The sequence below is a fragment of the Mastomys coucha genome, unplaced genomic scaffold, assembly GCF_008632895.1.
Source record: "Mastomys coucha isolate ucsf_1 unplaced genomic scaffold, UCSF_Mcou_1 pScaffold18, whole genome shotgun sequence".
Classification (NCBI taxonomy): Eukaryota; Metazoa; Chordata; class Mammalia; order Rodentia; family Muridae; genus Mastomys; species Mastomys coucha.
The window spans coordinates 82,797,578-82,817,416 of record NW_022196900.1 but is presented as its reverse complement, the minus strand read 5'-3'; the positions used below and the strand labels follow the sequence as shown (position 1 = coordinate 82,817,416).

The 19,839-nt window shown below is 46.2% G+C and overlaps 1 protein-coding gene across 4 annotated transcripts in view; it reads left to right on the top strand.

Annotated features, from left to right (window-relative positions):
* Positions 1-4,485: 4,485 nt before the first annotated feature.
* The window catches only part of Ago1 (argonaute RISC component 1), a 33,705-nt gene continuing 18,351 nt past the window's right edge, over positions 4,486-19,839 (top strand). Inside the window, exons 1-11 of one of the 4 annotated variants that reach the window (XM_031378662.1) lie at positions 4,486-4,737; positions 10,013-10,196; positions 12,102-12,222; positions 12,616-12,797; positions 13,163-13,299; positions 13,531-13,665; positions 13,793-13,880; positions 14,388-14,535; positions 18,046-18,165; positions 18,530-18,652; positions 18,787-18,920. In XM_031378662.1, coding sequence (XP_031234522.1) covers positions 4,713-4,737; positions 10,013-10,196; positions 12,102-12,222; positions 12,616-12,797; positions 13,163-13,299; positions 13,531-13,665; positions 13,793-13,880; positions 14,388-14,535; positions 18,046-18,165; positions 18,530-18,652; positions 18,787-18,920 — 1,397 coding nt within the window. In that variant the 5' untranslated portion in view covers positions 4,486-4,712. Of the gene's footprint in view, positions 4,738-10,012; positions 10,197-12,101; positions 12,223-12,615; positions 12,798-13,080; positions 13,300-13,530; positions 13,666-13,792; positions 13,881-14,387; positions 14,536-18,045; positions 18,166-18,529; positions 18,662-18,786; positions 18,921-19,839 lie in introns of those variants that run through there. The other 3 variants (XM_031378661.1, XM_031378664.1, XM_031378663.1) reach the window with 3 other exon arrangements.

Here is a 19,839-nt window from a genome sequence, read left to right as displayed (position 1 = left end):
TTCCATCCTGAGTGTCAGAACCAGGGACAGCTCCTGTTGCCTTCGCAGCCCCTCCTCTGTCCGGGGCTAGAGGGTAGGGGGTATTTCTCAGTGCTCTGCTTGTATCTTTAGGTTAGTACATCAGTAATACTGATGGTTCCAGTGGTGTGTGCTGGTTCTGACCTTCGCACCTTCTGCTAACACCTTTTTCTTATCCCTCCTTTGCCTGGTTAATTTCTGCTCATTTCTCCCATGCCTCTAGGAAACTTACCCTGATTATCCCAGGCTGGGTTAGACTCATCTCCTTACAGTTCTTACGGCACACCCATGTGTTTCTGTCATTATACTGAAGGCTTCATTGAAATTACCATCTGTGTTGTTTTTCCGAATTGTAGAGTTAGCTCAAATCTATCCTTGTATCTTTGTTCATCTGTATCTTCATTCGTCTGGAGTATACAGATCTGGGGGGAGAGGGGAGGCTGATGCTTAAGCTTGGCTGCAGTACCAAGCCCGGCAGTCATTACTGCTTTAGTTTGTGTTTGCATTGAGGAATTTGGTCTCTCTCCTTTACTAGTTTTTTTTTTTTTTTTTTTTTTTTTGATATGGCTTCTTATCAGATGTACTTTCTAATACAGATCACAAACATCTCCTTGTTTATTTCTTGATCTAGCTGGATAGTTTATTGTCACTGTTTCTAATTGATATTACTAGTCAATTACTACTTATTTCCCTGAAATTTTCCATTTTCTTACAATGATTTCTTTGTTCTCATTCTCTTCTCTCTCTTTCCCTCTGTTTCTTTCCCCGTCCCCCTTCCCCAAGGGGTCTCACATTGTGTTGCCCAGCCTAATAGCAAACTCCTGGGCTCAACAGATTCTAATCCCCCCCCCCCCCAGGCTCATGGGTGCTGGGGGTATGGGCGTATACCACTGTGCCTGTATTCTACAGTATTTTTAATATTTTGAAGAGGAGAGCACAGATGGGGATATAGTTTTTGTTTTGTTTCTTTTTTTTTCCTTTTCTCCTTTTCTTTTGTCATTCTTCCAATTTCAGTTCAAGACGTTGTGAAAGGAAAGGTGAGTAGACTAATACACACAGATGGTAGGCCCTCTCTGTGTCGGCAATAGATGAAAATGCAGGGGTTGAATGGGGAAGAGAGTGAGCCAGTAGACTTCCAGGGATATTAAGAGTTACAGAGTGGCCATCAAGATGGCCCAGTGAGGCAAAGGCACCTGCTGCTGAGCTTCATGACCTGAGATTGATAACTGTAACCTAGATTGTCCTCGGACTTCCACATACGTGCTACATGGTGTGAACATACACAAACGTGTGTCAGCCTGAAAAACAAAATGCTCTCTGAATTTCCTTTTACCCCTCTTCTTAGCTGAAATGGGGGCATCCTAATGATGGGGGTGGTCTGCAGAAAAACTCTGACAGCTGGGCCAGAGTGTGACGCCACTGTCCACTTTGAGATCAGTCGAAGGAGTGACCAGGCCCTCTCCTTAACATAAACAGAAGGCTGAGTCTAAACAGAAGGAGACTCAGAGGGAGACATGGGCTCTTAGGAAATGCGCTCCTCCCTCTCACTTAACCCAGGCAAAGGTCTTAACCCAGGGAAAGGCCTTGCTATTTCTAAAAGTTTTTTTTTTCTCTATGCTCTATTTAATTCAGCTAAACCCAAATTTACTAAATATCACAGGCACATTAACAGTGAATGAGGCAGAAACATATCTGATATGATCCATCTTTTAGGAACTTATTATGTGGGAGGCAGATAGTGGCTGAGAGCAGCTGCTCCTGGGCTCCCATCCCTTTGGGCTGTGTTCTAAAGTCTTACTAATTCTTTTAATGTTCACAGCAGCCAATGATGTAACTACTATAGCACCACCATTTTACACAAGAGAAATGGTTTGTCTAACGTTACATAGTGAATGGCAGGGTAAGGACTGAAGCCAAGACAAACCAGCTCTAGAGAGCTGTCTTCTTAGTCCCTGGAGAGCACTAGTCCTTAGTGTGGTCTCCAGCTTAGCCACATCTGCATCATCTGAAAAGTTAGTACACACACACACACACACACACACACACACACACACACACTCAGTCACACACACTGTGTTTGCTTGAGACAGGGTCTTACTATGTAGTCCTGGCTGTCCCAGAACTCACACTAAGTAGATCAGTCTGGTCTTGAACTCACAGAGATCTGCCTGCCTCTGCCTCCCCAGTGCAGGGTTAAAGGCCTGTGCCACCCTACCCACCTGAGACATACATCCTTTCATTCAGCATAAGGCCTGTGACTCACTCCAAAGGCAGGGCTCAGTAGTCAGTGCTTTAACAAAGCCCTTCAGGTAACTGTGATGGTTGCCCTTTGAGAAACTCAAAAGCTAAAGGGAAGCTAGGCATGCTCAAATGAGTGTCCTTAAGTTCATCTCACTAGTAAGGTGTGAACATTGTCCATGTCCTAAACCTCTAGTCCTTTGTATAGCATCTGATGTAAGATGAACATTGAAAATACATAGGAGTTGGGTGTGGTAGCAGGCAGTTTTCATCCCAGCACTTGGGAGGCAGAAGAAACTGGATACTGTGATTTGAAGGCTAACCTGGTCTATATAATGAGCTTCAGGCCAGCCAAGGGCACATAGTGAGACCTTTTCTCAAAAAAAAAATGTGTGTGTGTGTATATGTGTGTATGTGTGTGTATGTATGTGTGTATGTGTATGTATATGTGTGTGTATATGTGTGTATGCATGTGTATATGTGTGTATGCATGTGTATATGTGTGTGTGTATGTATGTATATGTGTGTGTATGTGTGTATGTATGTGTGTGTATATGTGTGTATGTGTGTATATGTGTGTATATGTGTGTGTGTGTATGTGTGTGTGTATGTGTGTATGTGTATGTGTGTGTATATGTGTGTATATGTGTGTATGTGTGTATATGTGTGTATGTGTGTATATGTATGTGTGTATATGTGTGTATGTGTGTGTATGTGTATGTGTGTGTATGTGTGTGTATATGTGTGTGTGTGTGTGTATGTGTGTGTAAGTGATGTTTGAGCTGGGTCTCACTGTAATTACCCCATCAGTGCAGCACACCAAATGGGAAGGTTATGTGAGACTATCAAGAAGTAGCTGATGCTTCTGGCAAGGTGTGAATAGAGTACACACACAAGCAACTATGAGAATGACAGCGAATGGTTTTGAGAGTGTTTCTTAAGGTAAGTATGTCAAGACACAGTTGAATACAGCAAATGGACAATGGATATAGGAACCGGTATTTTTGCCATAGAGATGCAGTTCATTGAGACAAGACAAATATGTGTATTTTGTAGGGGAAAAGGAAGAAAGGGTTAGTTAGGTTAAATTTGTTTTGTTTTTGTTTTGTTTTGTTTTTGTTGTTGTTGTTTTGTTTTTCGAGACAGGATTTCTCTGTATAGCCCTGGCTGCCCTGGAACTCACTCTGTAGACCATGCTGGCCTCGAACTCAGAAAATCTGCCTGCCTCTGCCTCCCAAGTGCTGGGTATTAAAGGCGTGTGCCACCACTGCCCGGCTGGACTTAATTTGAATTGTTAGATCCAGCTGGAGCTGTCCAGCAGACAGTAGGAATACGAAGCTGGAACATGGTTCCGTATAGATATTTGGGTTTTACGAGTGGATGAAGCTGTGAAGAGAGGAGAGTAGAATATAAAATTCAGGTTAGAACTACAGTGAACAAAACAAGAGGAGCCATTAAAGAAAGCTGAACAGGACAGACATTAGCAGACTTAAGAAAATGTGAAAGCCAAGGAAAGTCTTAAAAAAAAAAAAAGGAAGAGTCATAGTGTCAGATACTGCAGAGAAATAATGGGAATTCGCCTTTGGGGTTTGACACAAAACGTCATTAAGAGATTTGGTAGGAGCTAAAGAAAATCAGCAGAGTTCTGCAGATGAAAAAGTAGAGGCAGGTGCTTCCTCCAGAGAGAGAACTCTGTCTCCACACTTGTGTCGAAACTGTTACACCGGCCAGAATAGGCAAGGTTTCTAACACATTTGTGGTCTCAGCGCAAGGCACGCAGCCTGAAAGGCAGGGTGGCATTAATGAGATCAGCGACTAGGGACACAGACGGATTGACTTAGCAGTGGCAGCCAAGATTTAAGGATGAGGGTGATTGGGAGATGTGGGAGGCAGGGCCCTCGGGTGATTGGGTGTTGGAGGGGAAGAGGGTAGGGGAATGAGTGGGAACCAGGCTCTGTGTTGATGGCGGGGGCTGTGGGTAGGTTTCCAGGGACCTGTTTAGGGAAAAGACAGGGCCCCAGGCTGCAGCCGGGGAAGGGGTGTCGCCCAGCCCCTCCCCTCTTACGCCACTACGCGGTTCCGCCACTGGAGCCCTCCCGCCAGGCTGCACGGCCACGAGTGGCCGCCAGGGGCCGCTACATGGTCCCCGTACCCCCGCCCCTCTCCATTGGCCTTTGTTGCCGTCGAGCGCCCGGCTTGACTCGTTCCCGTCCGCCCCCTGGGCCTATCGGTCGCGCCTGCGCACTGGCAGCTACTCAGGCGCTAGCAGGGGGAGCTGCTGCAGACTCCGCGGCGGCGGCAACGGAGGCTGCGGGGGCGACAGCGCGAGCGGCCGGGCTTCGGGGGGGAGCCGAGCCCGGCCCGGGAGCCCGAGCTGTGCAAGTGCGAGGTACCTAGGCCCCTCACGCTGGACTCCTCAGTCTCCCGGCCGCCTGTCCTCCGCACGGGTATATGGGATGGAAGCGGGACCCTCGGGAGCAGGTAAGGGCCCTCAGGGACGGGGAGCACTGTGTGTCCCAAAGCCCTATGGGCTCTCGCGGGATAGAGCATGGTTCCAGAGTGAGGAGAGGGGCTCTCAGGGGATGGGGGCCCCATTTTGAAGGGGGTTATGTGCAGTTCCGGCTGAGAACCATGTGAAGATCTGAGACCCGGGCTGTTTGTCCTAGGAAGCAGTATACTGTCCTGAGGGTGGGAAGTAACCTGGGAGAAGGGCCTGAATGCAAGGAGTCCTTCCGTGAGGTCCGGGGAGGCCTATGGGGAGGCCCGGCAGGTGGCAGGGGGGCGGGCTCCAGGTGTCCTGGAGAGGAGGGGGGCGACACAGATGGGCCTGGAACTACCGCCTGTCGGGGGGCGGGGGCTCGGCCATGCTGGGCTGGGCTAAGCTAATGTCTCTGGGGAGTAGGCGCCGGGGCTGGCCTCTGAGCTCCGCCCCGCTGGGCCTGAAGCGGGGGTGAGGGTCAGGGGGCGGTGGGTGGGGATCTAGCCCAGGGATTTTCCTCTTAGGCTGTCGACTTGAGTTGGTGGCGCGGGAGCATGCGCGGAGGTACCAGCCCGAAGGGCTGCCCTATGTGGTGGGGGCGTGGCTGTTTGAGTACCCCTCCTGTGCCCCTGGGTTTAGGAGGAGGAGTGCACTGATGGTTGCAGCTTCTCAGATTCTGTTGGCAGAGTACAAATGAAAATTGCCTTCTGTCTTGGGGGGTGGGGGTGGAGGGCGTTCTGACACTTGGTCCTTAAACCCCGGAGTAGCAGTTTGCCAAAGAAAGGGTCGAGGTGAACTACTAGAGTGCCTTTTTTCTGCTGCATGAGGAGAGACAGGGACCAAAGCCTTGCTTTACGAGCTACTTTCTCTCTGAAGATAGGCCTTAGGAAAGTGTTGGTCACTGAGAAACCAGGCCCACATGGTTTTCAAGTTTCTAGACCACTACTGAGAAGAGAGAGATGGGAGATTTTAATCCAAGGATAGTGTCCTTTTCCTTGAATTGTCTATGCTAAAGTATAATCTCTCTACCTGTGGCTCCTGTTTCCTAGTGGATCTTTTCCCATGTCAGGAGCATGTCGTTACATTCAAAGCTACTGTCTGATAGAAACAAGTTGTCAGGCAGACACTGGTGGCACATGCCTTTAATCCCAGCGCTGGGGAGGCAGAGGCAGGCCAATGTATGAATTCAAGGTCAGCCTTGTCTACAGATCGAGTTCCAGGACAGCCAGAGCTAACCCTGTCTCAAAAAAAAAATAAAAGAAAACCAAAGGGGGAAAAAAGATGGAGAGAAGAAAAAGCCGGGCAGTGGTGGTGCACGCCTTTAATCCCAGCACTTGGGAGGTAGAGGCAGGTGGATTTCTGAGTTCGAAATCTGGTCTGGTCTACAGAGTGAGTTCCAGGACAGCCAGGGCTACACAGACAAACCCTGACTAGAAAAACCAAAAGAGAGAGAAGGAAGAAGAAGAAGGAGAAGAAGAAGACAAAGAAGAAGAAGAAGAAGAAGGAGAAGGAGAAGGAGAAGGAGAAGGAGAAGGAGAAGGAGAAGGAGAAGGAGAAGGAGAAGGAGAAGGAGAAGGAGAAGAAGAAGGAGAAGAAGAAGGAGAAGAAGAAGAAGAAGAAACAAGATGTTGGGTGTGGGGCAGCACTGACCTGATAATAGCCCTAACTTACTTTTCCTATTTAGAGGATGGGTGTGTGTGTGTGTGTGTGTGTGTATTTATGGAGAAACTGAGGCAGGGCTGCCCAAAGGCAGCTGGAGTCCTCAGGCTATGTTGTAGTTTTAGGATACTTTTTGTGTTGTAGAGGTTATAGCTAATACCCTGTGGTAGAAATGACAATCTGAACCCAGAATCCTTTCTGTTATCTCTCACTACCTCCTTCCATTTGGTGTGTGGATAGTAGCAGGATTTTTGTTCACTTTCCAAAGATTTTGGGAATCCTCTTTGTTTTTCAGGCCAATGGAATTGAACTTAAAACTCCCCCAACTCTTTGATTCAATGGTCTGTGACATGTACTGATGGTATTTTTTTCCAAACACGTTAGGTAGAGTATAAATCCTAGATTTCTAGGTTGGAAACCTGGGACTAGAATAGGACCCAGGTCCAGACAGATTGATGGAGGCTTCTTGTTCTGAGTTGCTAATGATTTTACCCTGATGAGTGTCTAATGGGTTCTGGGGTGATGTAGAAAGAGGCTTATTTGTTAGAGGAATGAAGCTTCTAGGTGAAGGGCTGGGGCCTCGGAGCCAGCTGTGTTACTGGGAAAAGGCACACCATTGCTCACCTCCAGATGTGCCTTCAGTGTACTGGTGTGTTCAGGCATGTGGACTGGCCTGGGAGCGCCTGGAGGGTAGAGGTGCTGTCTGTGGCTGCAGCAGTTGCCTGGCGTCTGGAGGCCCTGACACAGTGTGCATGTTTATTAATTGACTCAGATTATTCAAGTGTGAGCATATGGTTAAACTCATGTGCATATTCCGTAATTTGTGTCTATGCGTGTGGGTGTTTAATGTTTGTGGACAAATATTTTCGGAGAGGTTGGTCTCTTAGTCCTTTCTTGCTCACCACCTGACTTACCAAGGGGAAGCACCCTCCGAGTAGTCTGTTGGGTTCTTCAGAAGACGTGTGAGCCTCTGAGTTGCTGGGGAGGAATCCTGAGCCTGGGCCTTGAGCTCTGTTACTTTTCCTTCTCAGTGCTGGTAGGGGGTGGGGGAGGGGGAGTGTCATTTTCAGGGCCCCTCCCTTCTTGCTTTTGTCTGCAGGGAAGGGCCCCGCCCCTTTCCCCCTAGGCTGGAGCTTTGTCCTCTGTGCTGGGGCCCTCATCTGCATCACAAAGTGGCCGTCTGTCCCTGTCTGGGTCTGAGGGGAAGTGTCTTCCTTTCTCAGACTAAAAGCTGGGGGCAGGGCGAGGTTGGGGAGTAGAGACTGTACAGCTGTGGAGCTTTCCTGGGGATAGAATGGCAGAGAGGTAGTTGTTTCCTCTTACCTTCTTCCCTAGTTTGGAGATGAAGTGGAGAAATGTTCTCCATTTTCCCTGAGTCCTGGATAGGAGAGTGCTCTCGGGCTCTGGTGTGCTGTCCATTTCTGGGTTGGACAGAGCTCTGAGGGGAGTGTCTCTCTCACCTCATCCCCTGTAATTTCTGCTTTGCCCTTGGTTCTAGAGGGATGTCTTTCTCCCAGGATTTCAACTGATTTTTCAGTCTAGGAGGCAAAAGGTGAATGGAATCCTAGAACTTGGGAAAGGGAAAGATATATCCAAAGGGGGCAAATGCTTCTCCTATACAGAGTTTGTGATTGTTCGGGACACTTGCAAGCATGGTTGTGTGGTTGTGTACTTTTGTGGTGTGCCTATGGGCATCCTTGTTCACTTATTTCATATGAGTATACTAAGTAACATGCCTTCATGCCGGGCATTTGCTTGAGCTGTGACGTCAAGTGTGGTCCCTTTTTTTGAAACCCTGAGTTGAGGATGGTGAGGAGTGTATGTGGAACAGTAAATGTTAAAGAGCTAGTATGTGAGAGTGGCGTCTGTTCGTGGGCTTATGTGAGAGTGGCGTCTGTTCGTGGGCTTGTGTACAGTCTCCGTTCAGCCCTTGTCTGGGATAGGTGTGACTCGTTTACTTCCCTTGGAGCTGAGTTCTTTGGGTTGGACTTTCATTTTCCTCTGCAGAAAGGGGCTGGGACTGATTTGACAGGTGGTTAGAGGGAATCAAGTCCTTCAGCTTTGGAAAGTGTTCACCTCCCACAAATGGTGCTCTTCCTGACCCCCCTGCCTAAGATATGCTCCGTACCCTCCCACTCCTGCCCCATCCCCCAGTCCTTTCTATGAAAGCAGAGCTCTGGTAAAGGGAGGTTCTGGGTTTATCCCTCTTCCACCTGGGCTGGTCCTCTGCAGGCAGGAACAATAGTAGCTGAGGACAAAGGCTCCACTTAGTCAACACACACACACACACACACACACACACACACACACACACACACACCAGAGAGAGGGGGGGGAGGGAAAGGGAAAGAGGGAGAAAGGGAGAGAGAGAGAGACTGAGTAGCCGTAGCCTTTCCCAAGGGTCCCTTCTGTTCTGAATCGATCCTTTCTGCTGTCTGGACCCTCTGTGTGGAAAGATTTGTGAAGAATGGAAAGTGCCTTATATTCCCCTTCTGACCTGGTGTCTTCCCTCTTACTGTTTTTCTTCCTTCCATAGTCTCCAGATTTCTTCTTCATGTGAGCTTTTATTTTCTTCTGTTTCTTCATTCTACGTCTTGATAGTTTTTCCCCTATACCCCAATCCAACTTTACCTTGCCTTATCTGCACCCTCCCCACCCTTCTGACTATTTTCTCTTGTGTCCTCCAGATCCGACCTTCTCTCCCATCCATCCAGCCAGCCTCCTCTTAGTCTGCAGATGCTGTCCTTCGGTCCTTCTCTTCTTTATGTCTCTCTAGAGCCAGCCATTCCATATCTTAATCCACTCTCAGGCACTGGCCTTGCCCTTCCCAGCCTTGCTTTCATGGGATCATTCTTCTGTCCACATTAACAGAGGATGTAATCACAAAGTTCTGGTGCCATTTTGTGCTCTGGATGGTAATGGATGAAGTAAGCTTCTCGTAGCACAGAATAGAACCTTCTCAATCTGCCAGATACCGGGTAAAGACAGGAGTCTCAGGCTAGTGTAGAAGGAAGAGACAGGTGTCTCAGGCTAATGTAGAAGGAAGAGACAGATATCTCAGACTAGTGTAGAAGGAAGAGACAGATATCTCAGACTAGTGTAGAAGGAAGAGACAGATATCTCAGACTAGTGTAGAAGGAAGAGAGGGTTTTGTAAACTAGGAAACTGACTTTTAACTACTTTTCTTGATGCATTAGGAACACATTACACATTTACTTGATGAAATTTTAGAGACACATTTTCTTTTTCTTTTTCTTTTTTTGGTTTTTCAAGACAGGGTTTCTCTGTGTAGCCCTGACTGTCCTGGAAATCACTCTGTAGATCAGGCTGGCCTCGAACTCAGAAATCTGCCTGCCTCTGCCTCCCAAGTGCTGGGATCAAAGGCGTGCTCCACCAGTGCCCGATACACTTTTTCCTAAATGAAGAAAGGTTTAAAACAAAAATAAAAGTCATCAAAAACAAGCCATCAGAAAAACCAGTGAGCCTGGGAGTGTCTGAGCTAGTGGAAGCCCCCTGCTGGGTAAGGAAAGACCAGTGGGCTTGGTCTGAGAGGCCTTGTCTGATCAAGGTAGTTAGAAGACTGCCAGATTGTCCTCACAGGCTCCTTTTTCTTTGCAGCTGCAGGTGCCTACCTGCCTCCCCTGCAGCAGGTGTTCCAGGCACCTCGCCGGCCTGGCATTGGCACTGTGGGCAAACCAATCAAGCTTCTGGCCAATTACTTTGAGGTGGACATTCCTAAGATTGATGTTTACCATTACGAGGTGGACATCAAGCCCGATAAGTGTCCTCGAAGAGTCAACCGGTAAGCGATGCCTGTGGGTGGCACTGAGACCAGGTTATTAAACAGGGAAAGAGGAAGCATGCCAGGTAGTGAACACTGTACGAATGGAGTATAGCTCTGAGCATATTCCAGCATTTGCTGAGATGGATGAGTACAGAGACTTTTAAGAATGAGATGTACTAAAGGAGCTGGTAGTGAAAGATGTTAAAAGGCAAGGTCAGAATGGTGGGAATAACAGCAGGATGGATGTTCTTGCTTGCAGGGATGTCGTGGGGTGCGCATTTGGAGGGGTTAGTTGTAGAAGAAGCAGATTAAATTGGTTTATTATTTCTTGAAAACCATATTCACAATTAAAAACTAGGAATTAGCAGTGAAAAACTGTTGTTCTCAGAACATTTTTTTAAACAATCCTGAGTGTATTTTCAGATGTTTTTCTGTGCATGCATACATTAATATATGTACATTAACAGTATATGCATGGATATATAATACATTCAATAGTAATATATCATCACCAATTACTATTATCATTAATTACTTATTAGTTGTATTATTAATGAGCAAACATGTTACATTATTACATGTTATTGTATATCTGTATACACAAACGTGTGTATACATATACACATTGATTTTGTAAAGTATTGCATATACTACAATATATATGCATTAATATTATGTATTCATATGTGTCTTTAGTCAGGGTTTCTATTCTTGCACAAATATCATGACCAAGAAGCAAGTTAGGGAGGAAAGGGTTTATTCAACTTACACTTCCACATTGCTGTTGATCACCAGAGGAAGTCAGGACTGGAACTCAAGCAGTCAGGACGCAGGAGCTGATGCAGAGGCCATGGAGGGGTGCTGCTTATTAGCTTGCTTCCCCTGGCTTGCTCAGCCTGCTCTCTTATAGACCCAGGACCACCAGCCCAGGGATGGCATCACCCACAGTGGGCCTCCCCCACTGGTCACTAATTGAGAAAATGCCTTACACCTGGATCTCATGGAGGCATTTCCTCAAGGGAGGCTCCTTTCTCTATGATAACTCCAACATGTAGCAAGTTGACACACAAAACCAGCCAATTCAATATGTAATGTATGAACACATATAATATTAATCTACAATCCTATATACCTTGTTCAATATTGTCCATTTTTCTGTTTAGCCACATATTTTGGGAAATAGTATATGTTAGCATATCTAGATTTGCCTTATTCTTTTGCATAGTGCCCTAGGTAGTCCTTGGCATGACCACATAACTTGCTTGATCTATTGTGAAATATTTAGGTTGAGTCTAAACTTTGTAACAAGATTGAAACTTTAAGTATTATATAAAGATACATATACGTGAGTGTATCTGTAAGATAGAAGTCCTAGGAGTGGAGTCCCTGGCACAAGGCAGTTTAAGTTGAGACATTGTCCATTCCTAGAGACAGTTTCAGAAGAACTTAGGAGTGGGAATGAGGGAAAGTTGATAATGGAGAGAAAACTGGTTAAAGTTCAGAAAACCAGAGAGGAATCATTCTATACTTTTTTATTATTTCTAGGCTAGCTCAGATTGTTTCCTTTTTTCCTTTTTCTTTTTGCTTAACAGACTGGGAATTAGAGGTTGTGGAAGGTTCAGGATAGACCTGGGAACAGGCCCTTCCCCTCAAAGTCTGTGGGGGTCTCAGTGATCTGAAGACCAACAGCGTCACCCTAGGATGACAGAAGAGTGGGTTTTAAGCCACACTGTAGACTACAGATGAGAAGATGACTTTAATGAAACCTGGTGATTCCTAGGAATGTTGAAGCTCGAGGCGTACTGACTTGGAGTAGACATTGGAAATGAGCATAGTACATGGGACATTGCCTCACTTTTGAACCGTTTCCAAAAGCCTGAAGTGATATTCTCAGCTTCCACATGCCACGTCTGTCTTTTGCAGGGAGGTGGTGGAATACATGGTCCAGCATTTCAAACCGCAGATCTTTGGGGATCGCAAGCCTGTGTATGATGGAAAGAAGAACATTTACACAGTCACAGCATTGCCCATTGGCAACGAGAGGGTAAGACCAGGAATAAGCCTAGACCTGTGAGCCCAGAGAGGCCCACCTGGAGTGTGGTGGTCCAGAGAGCTTTCTTTTCTTTTGTGCTGAAAAGTATATTTTGGGGCATGATGAATCATGGTAGATGTTTAGTGTACTGTGTGCCTGTCTCTAAACAGTGAGATTAGATTAGACTTAAAAATAAAGAAAAGACCCACAGGATTTCCTTGTAGATTCTAGAAGCACTGAGGCATCATCTGTGGAAATGGGGTGTGGGGTTTTATTGTGGGGTTTTTAGTGTGGGCCCCTGGTGGCTTAGTTTTGACAGATTGTGGAGTGGGAAATAGTGAGTAGGACAGGAAGACTAGTCTGTGGCCATTTGATAGTAATCCTTCCCTTCTTCCTGTCTTGAAGGTTGACTTTGAGGTGACAATCCCCGGGGAAGGGAAGGATAGAATTTTTAAGGTCTCCATCAAGTGGCTAGCCATTGTGAGCTGGCGCATGCTGCACGAAGCCTTGGTCAGTGGCCAGATTCCCGTGCCCTTGGAGTCTGTGCAAGCCCTGGATGTGGCCATGAGGCACCTGGCATCTATGAGGTACTGAGTACAGTTATTATCTAAGCTGCAGGTGTTGGTAAAACTGCTGTTGGAGGAGGAGGGAGTCAGTATGTATGAAGGTCCCTCAGTGTGTCATTGGGAAAAAAAACTGAAGACTTACCATGCATGTGTCAGGCAACCCTGGTCCCATCCTTAGATACCATTTTGGCCTCACTCACTATCCCTACAGGGCAGAGAGAAAGGTAGAAACTTGTACAAGGTCAGTCTTACTATTGGCCCAAGAACAGAGCTGGCATTAAAGCCCTGGTGTCCTGCCTTCCAGGCCAGGGCTCCTCCGTGCCCAGGATGCCTCACAGGGTGGGGGCCTGTGCCCGAGGGACCAGTTCTCTGCCTGTCCCTGCCAGGTACACCCCTGTGGGCCGCTCCTTCTTCTCACCGCCTGAGGGCTACTACCACCCGCTGGGGGGTGGGCGCGAGGTCTGGTTCGGCTTTCACCAGTCTGTGCGCCCTGCCATGTGGAAGATGATGCTCAACATTGATGGTGAGTGGGGAGAGCTATGGAGCTAGGGGTACCCTAAATCCAGTGACCATCCTCCCAGCCTCATCCCTCCCAGCTCTGCAACCACACTCCTCTTCTAATTCCTGTAGCCCTGGTACACCCTGTCCCTATCCTGGTACCCTACAAAGAAGAGAGTATAAATTGTAATGCCTTCATTTATCTTATTTTTTTTCTGAGAGTCTGAGCCAAGCTATCCCTCCCCTGTCCCCACAGTCTCAGCCACTGCCTTCTACAAAGCACAGCCAGTGATTGAGTTCATGTGTGAGGTCCTGGACATCAGGAACATAGATGAACAACCCAAGCCCCTCACGGATTCCCAGCGTGTTCGGTTTACCAAGGAGATAAAAGGTGAGGACCCACCTAGATGGGGATGGGAAAGTGCTGCTTTCTCTAACCCTAAGAGGAAATCCCTCTGAGAAAGGCCAGTGAGGGAACATGAGTTTCAACCTTAACAAGTAGTGTGTGTATATCTCAGGCCTGAAGGTAGAAGTGACCCACTGTGGACAGATGAAGAGGAAATACCGCGTGTGTAATGTTACCCGCCGCCCTGCTAGCCATCAGACGTAAGTTGGCTACATTGCTAAGCATGGTCAAGATGGCTAACCCGCTCCCTTCTGTGTTGTCAGAATAAGACTTTTCTAGTCTGTCCTTGAAGATAAGCATCCTCTTCCCAACCTCCCCAGATTGTTTGATTCTCTCCATGACTTTTCCCTTCTTAATCATTTGGATTCTTCCTTGGACCTTTACTATAAAACATGAGTGGCCCCCCAGTTCCTGCTGGGTCTGTACATATAAAATATTGTGATCCCCTTTCTTGATTGCAGGCTATGCTGGACTCTTTAGTAGCTATTCTACTCAGGCTTTAGAAATACAGATGAGTGAGACTGCTGGCCTTTGTGGAATGTCTCCATCATCTTTGGGTTTTCCAGTGAAGCCATGTGATGTTTGGTTTCCCATGAGCGCCAGTGATCCAAGAGGATGAATCGAGGCCTGAGGCAGTCTTTGGTTGTGGCTGTGGAGAGGTGGGGTTAATGCTGAATTATGATACTTCCTTCCCTTCCTCCAAACAGGTTTCCCTTGCAGCTGGAGAGTGGACAGACTGTGGAGTGCACTGTGGCACAGTATTTCAAGCAGAAATACAACCTTCAGCTCAAGTATCCGCATCTGCCCTGCCTACAAGTTGGACAAGAACAGAAGCACACCTATTTGCCCCTTGAGGTAAGGCTGCCAGAGAGTGGCCAGTCACAGTCTCCTCTCCTCATTTTCAAGTTTGAGAAGTTGATGTTCTAGGAAGGTGGTTTTGATGAGAAGTATAGACTTCCTACTTGCTAAATTCCTTTCTTATTCCTGGCTTTATTTTCATCATCTTCTAGGACTGCTAGGCAGAAGGGCAAGCTGTGTTTGGTTGGTTGGTTGGTTGGTTGGTTGGTTTTGGTTGGTTGGTTAATTGGTTGTTTGGCTGGCTGGCTGGTTGGTTGGTTGAGACATGTCTCCAGCCCAGGCTGGCCTTGAACTCACATTTAGACAGGGATAACATCGAACTTTTTTTTTTTTTTAAAGATTTATTTATTTTATGTATGTGAGTACACTGTTGCTCTCTTCAGACACACCAGAAGAGGGCATCAGATTCCATTACAGATGGTTGTGAGCCACTGTGTGGTTGCTGGGAATTGAATTCAGGACCTCTGGAAGAGCAACCAGTGCTTTTAACTGCTGAGCCAACTCTCTAACCCCCAACATTGAACTTCTGATCCTCCTTTCTCCTTCCGGGGTTTGAGATTCTAGGCATACACTACCGCATTCATTTATGGGGTATTGGGGACTGAACTAAAGGTTTTATACATGCTAGGCAAGCCCTGTGCCAACTGAGCCACACCCCTAGCCTTATTATTTTTTATTATTTTGCAACTGGTCAGGATAGAGAGTTCAGATACTCACCGATGTTTTAAGTCTCCAGATATTCATGCCTTTGTATTTCTGGACCTTTGAAATGCAGCATCAGCAAGAAGATAGTGATATTCTCGGGACAGAATAAGGAGAGAGAAAGAGAGAGAGAGAGAGAGAGAGAGAGAGAGAGAGAGAGAGAGAGAGAGAGAGAGAGAAGAGTCCTTCCTCTCTCATGGAACTTTACAGGTCAAGGGTAGCCTCTTTCAGGATCTGAGTTCCAAATTATGGCCACCATCCTTATAATAATAGCAGGAACAAGGGACAAGCTCTCCCGGCAAGAGGAGCAGCTTCTAAAGCAAGACTCTCTGGACAGTCTGAAGGCTGTGGCACATGAGGGGAGAGTGAGTAAAAGGTGACAGTGCTGGGCGAGGTGGAGGGTCAGGTGGTATTGAATCTTGTGTGGAGGATTTAAAAAAAATCAATGGCTTTATCAAGATATAATTGACATAAAATATGATGTATAATTCAGTAGTTTTTGGTGTATTCACAGAGTTATGCAGACATCACCAATGTTTAATTCCAGGAGTCTTATCACCTCCAGAAGAGAGCCTGTACTTGTACTTCTTTCTGTAGTAACGTTAAGCTATTTTCCAGCTCTAGATTTGCCCACTTATGTAAACAAAACCGTGCTGTTTATAAATGGCTTCCTTCCTTCCTTTCTTTTTTCCTTTTTAATTTATTTAATGTACATAGGTATGAGGGTGTCAGATCCCATGGGACTGTAATTACAGACAGTTAAGTGTTGCCATGTGGGTGCAGGGAATTGAACCTTGAACTTCTAGAAGAGAAGCCAGTGCTCTTTCTAGTGCTCTTAACCACTGAGCCATCTCTCCAGCCTCTCCTTTTGGCTTTTTTGAGACAGGGTTTCTCTGTATAACAGCCCCAGAGCTCACTTTGTAGACCAGGCTGGCCTTGAGCTCACAGAAAACCTGTCTCTATCGCTAGAATGGTGGGATTAAAGACATGATCCACCAGGCTTGGCTGTGACTGGCTTCTTTCATTTAGCATAATTGTTCCAAGGTTCATCCTCATCTGAGGGTGTTGTTCTCATCTGTAGCTACATCATTTTGTGTCTTCAACATTGATGGACATTTTTGCTACACTTCTTGGCTGATAGAAAAAAATACTGCTGTAAGTATTTATTTCCTTGTTTCTCTGAACACAGTTTCATTTTTCTTGCTTACATATGTAAGAGTGACATTATACAAAACTGTGTAGTGTCCTCAGTGCTCCCAACCTCGTCTGCCATTTTACAGTCCTGTCAGCAGTAAACGAGGGTTCCGGTTTCTAGTCAGGTGGATTTTACCTTAATTATTCTGGTAATCCGTGTTTAAGTAAGAGAATATGGATTTGAAGTTTCTCACATAGGAACTCAAAACAGCCAGTGCTACTAACCTAGATCTTTGAGTTTCTTGTAGTCACTCAGACCACGGACTCAGCAAAACCTTTCATGTTCATGTCAGTTCATTCCTGCATGAATCCTTTCTTTGTAGTCAGTTGTGTATAACATGAAAGTTGCCATTGTAAGCATTGAGTGTCGAGTTCTGTGACATTAAGTGTTTTCACACTGTTGTGTGACCCTCACACTCCTCACCTATCTCCAGAAATCTTTCCTCATTCGGAACTGAGCTCCGGCCTTGGTGCGCTTTGCTCTATTTTCTCCTTCTAGGAGCTGACTGTGAGCTAGAACTGTGAACCCTGGGAGCTAGAGCTAAAGGCAGCGCATGCAGAGCTACATCCTCAGCCAGTGTTTTATTTGTTTTTAATCTTAGCTGAGGTGAAAGAAGTTGAATCTCAAAGCAGTTAAGAGCCTAGCCCAGCAGATCTCCGTGAGTTCAAGACCAGCCTGGTCTACAGAGTGAGTTCCAGGACTGCCAGGGCTACACAGAGAAACCCTGTCTCAAACAAAAAAAAAAAAAAAAAAAAAAAAAAAAAAAAAAAAAAAAAACAAACAAAAGAGACTAGCCCAAAGTAACATTTAGAATTACAAAGCTGCACTTCGAACTTAAGCCTTCTGAAAGCAATTGGCTTTCCTCTCTGTTTTAACTTTCCAGTCCCTGTGTCCTGATAAGAAGCCTTAGTTGTCACTAGGCATTATTTTTGATCTTCATCTTGAGCACAAGACAGGAGCCAAGTAGCAGGATGTTCATCATACTAACTAAGAACACTGCCAACCGATAGAAGTAGTGATTTCTGTGGCTGTAGATATTGCTCAGTTGGTAGATTATTTGTCCAGGATGCATGAGGCCCTGAGTTCAGTCTGTGAACATATATGCCCATCCTCCCCAACACACACAAAAGACAAAAGGAAATAGTGATTTGTGTACTTTGATACCTTGGGGCTCAAGAATTTTTAGCCATCTCTGTTCCTCTCAGTTGGTTGCACATGGAACAGCTAACTTCCTACTACCATTGGAGAGCTGCCATAAGAATTTGATTTGCATATAGTATATTGGGATTTTAATATTCATAAGATCTGTATACTTAATCCTTGGGTAAATAATAATATATGCTGTAATTTACTGAGTGCAGTGTTCCAGAACTGTGCTCAGCTCTTTAAGTGCTGCGTTTAATTAATCTCTAAACACCCTATAGGATTGTAATTATTCTCATTTAACATATGAGACCTGATTATAGATCTACCTTGGATTCCAAACTTTTGGTCACATGTATTTTTACAGAGAGGGTTCTGTAATTCTTTTCCCATAATTGATAGCTAAGATACTGTAGAGGTATAGGCTGTATTCAGGCCATAACTACTTGTCTGTCTCGTTCCCTCAGGTCTGTAACATTGTGGCTGGGCAGCGGTGCATTAAGAAGCTGACTGACAACCAGACTTCAACCATGATAAAGGCTACAGCTAGGTCGGCCCCAGACAGACAGGAGGAGATCAGTCGCCTGGTCAGTGGGACTGTGAACAGTGCATGCTGTTCACTGAGCCTTGGGGCCCTTAGCATAGATGCTTTAATGGCCAGTCTAGGAAGCCCTTCCTTCAGAAAAACCCAAGTCTGCTTTTATTGTTTGGGACTTCGCAGGGCTCTTCTTGCTTCTTGGGTCTTTAGCTACTTCTTTCTCTTTTTCCCTACTTTATAACAACTCCCATTTCCACCTCCCTTCCCTTCATCTTCTAGTTCTCCCACCCCCTTTTTAGGGCTTTTTTTTTGTCAGCCTCAGCCTCTCTTCCGGGCTCTCTCCTTGGGACCCAGAAAGGGAGCAGTATTGCCAAGCTACCTGTCTCCTGAGATCGCCTTCTTTTGCCCTGCAGATGAAGAATGCCAGCTACAACCTGGATCCCTACATCCAGGAATTTGGAATCAAAGTAAAGGATGACATGACGGAGGTGACGGGACGAGTGCTGCCGGCGCCCATCTTGCAGTATGGCGGCCGGGTGAGCAGGGTCAGGGCCAGACAAAGTCTCTGGGGCATATGGGGGTAGTTGGGCTGCACAGCTCAGGGGTGTTTGTTCCCTCCTCACGTGGCTCTACTGAGGCTCACCTGGCCGCCCCCTCTGCCTATCCCTAGAACCGGGCCATTGCTACACCCAACCAAGGTGTCTGGGACATGCGTGGGAAACAGTTCTACAATGGGATTGAGATCAAAGTCTGGGCCATCGCCTGCTTCGCACCCCAGAAACAATGTCGAGAAGAGGTGCTCAAGTAAGGATGGTAGAGGGTTGGGTTTAGGGTTGGGTGAGTGGGAAGGATCCCAGAGCAACCTCTAGGTGCCAGAACTGGCCTGTGATCTGCCTGTCCTCTTTTAATTCTTCTACATTGTTGTTTCTGACTTACGTGTCTGCCTATTCTTTCCTGTTCATATGTGGTCAGATGAGTTCAAAAGCCAGAGGTATTTCAGAGATGAATTTTAGGGTATGACTCTCCTAAGGCAGGCCTGAGTCATTTTATTGTTCTAATTATCATAATTGGTAATAAATAGCAGTGGTAATAACTATAATATTTATGTTAACATTACACTTAAATGACTAATGTACTTTCTTTCATCTTGATAGTGAGTAGGTGGTATTTTAGTTGCTTTTCTATAGCTGTAATAAAACACCACAACCAAGGCAACTAATAAAATAAAAGGCTTATTGGGCTTTACAGTTCCAGATGGCGAGTTCCATGACCATCATGACTGCAGTGGGGCAGCAGGCAGGCAGGCATGAAGCTGAGAGCTCACCTCTGGTCCACAAGCATGAGACAGAGAGACACTGAGAATGTAGTGGTCTTTAGACGCATCAGAGCTTACCTCCAGAGACACCCCTCATCCATCAAGGCTACCCTTCTATTCCTTCCCAAATAGCTTTACCAACTGGAGACCAAGCATTCAAGTCTATGAGCCTATGGGGGCTATTCTCATTCAGACCACCATATGTGGTAATATTTTAGGAGTCTGAGGCTGAAAGAGGTTAGATGACTTGTCTAAAATGGACAGATCAAGAAAGAGTCAGAGTTAAGATCAAATCAGATCTGAGTTTCAAAACTTAGATTTCTAATTAGAATGAGAGAGAGAGAGAGCACCAGCAGCTGGTCCCCTGAGAGAGAGAGAGAGAGAGAGAGAGAGAGAGAGAGAGAGAGA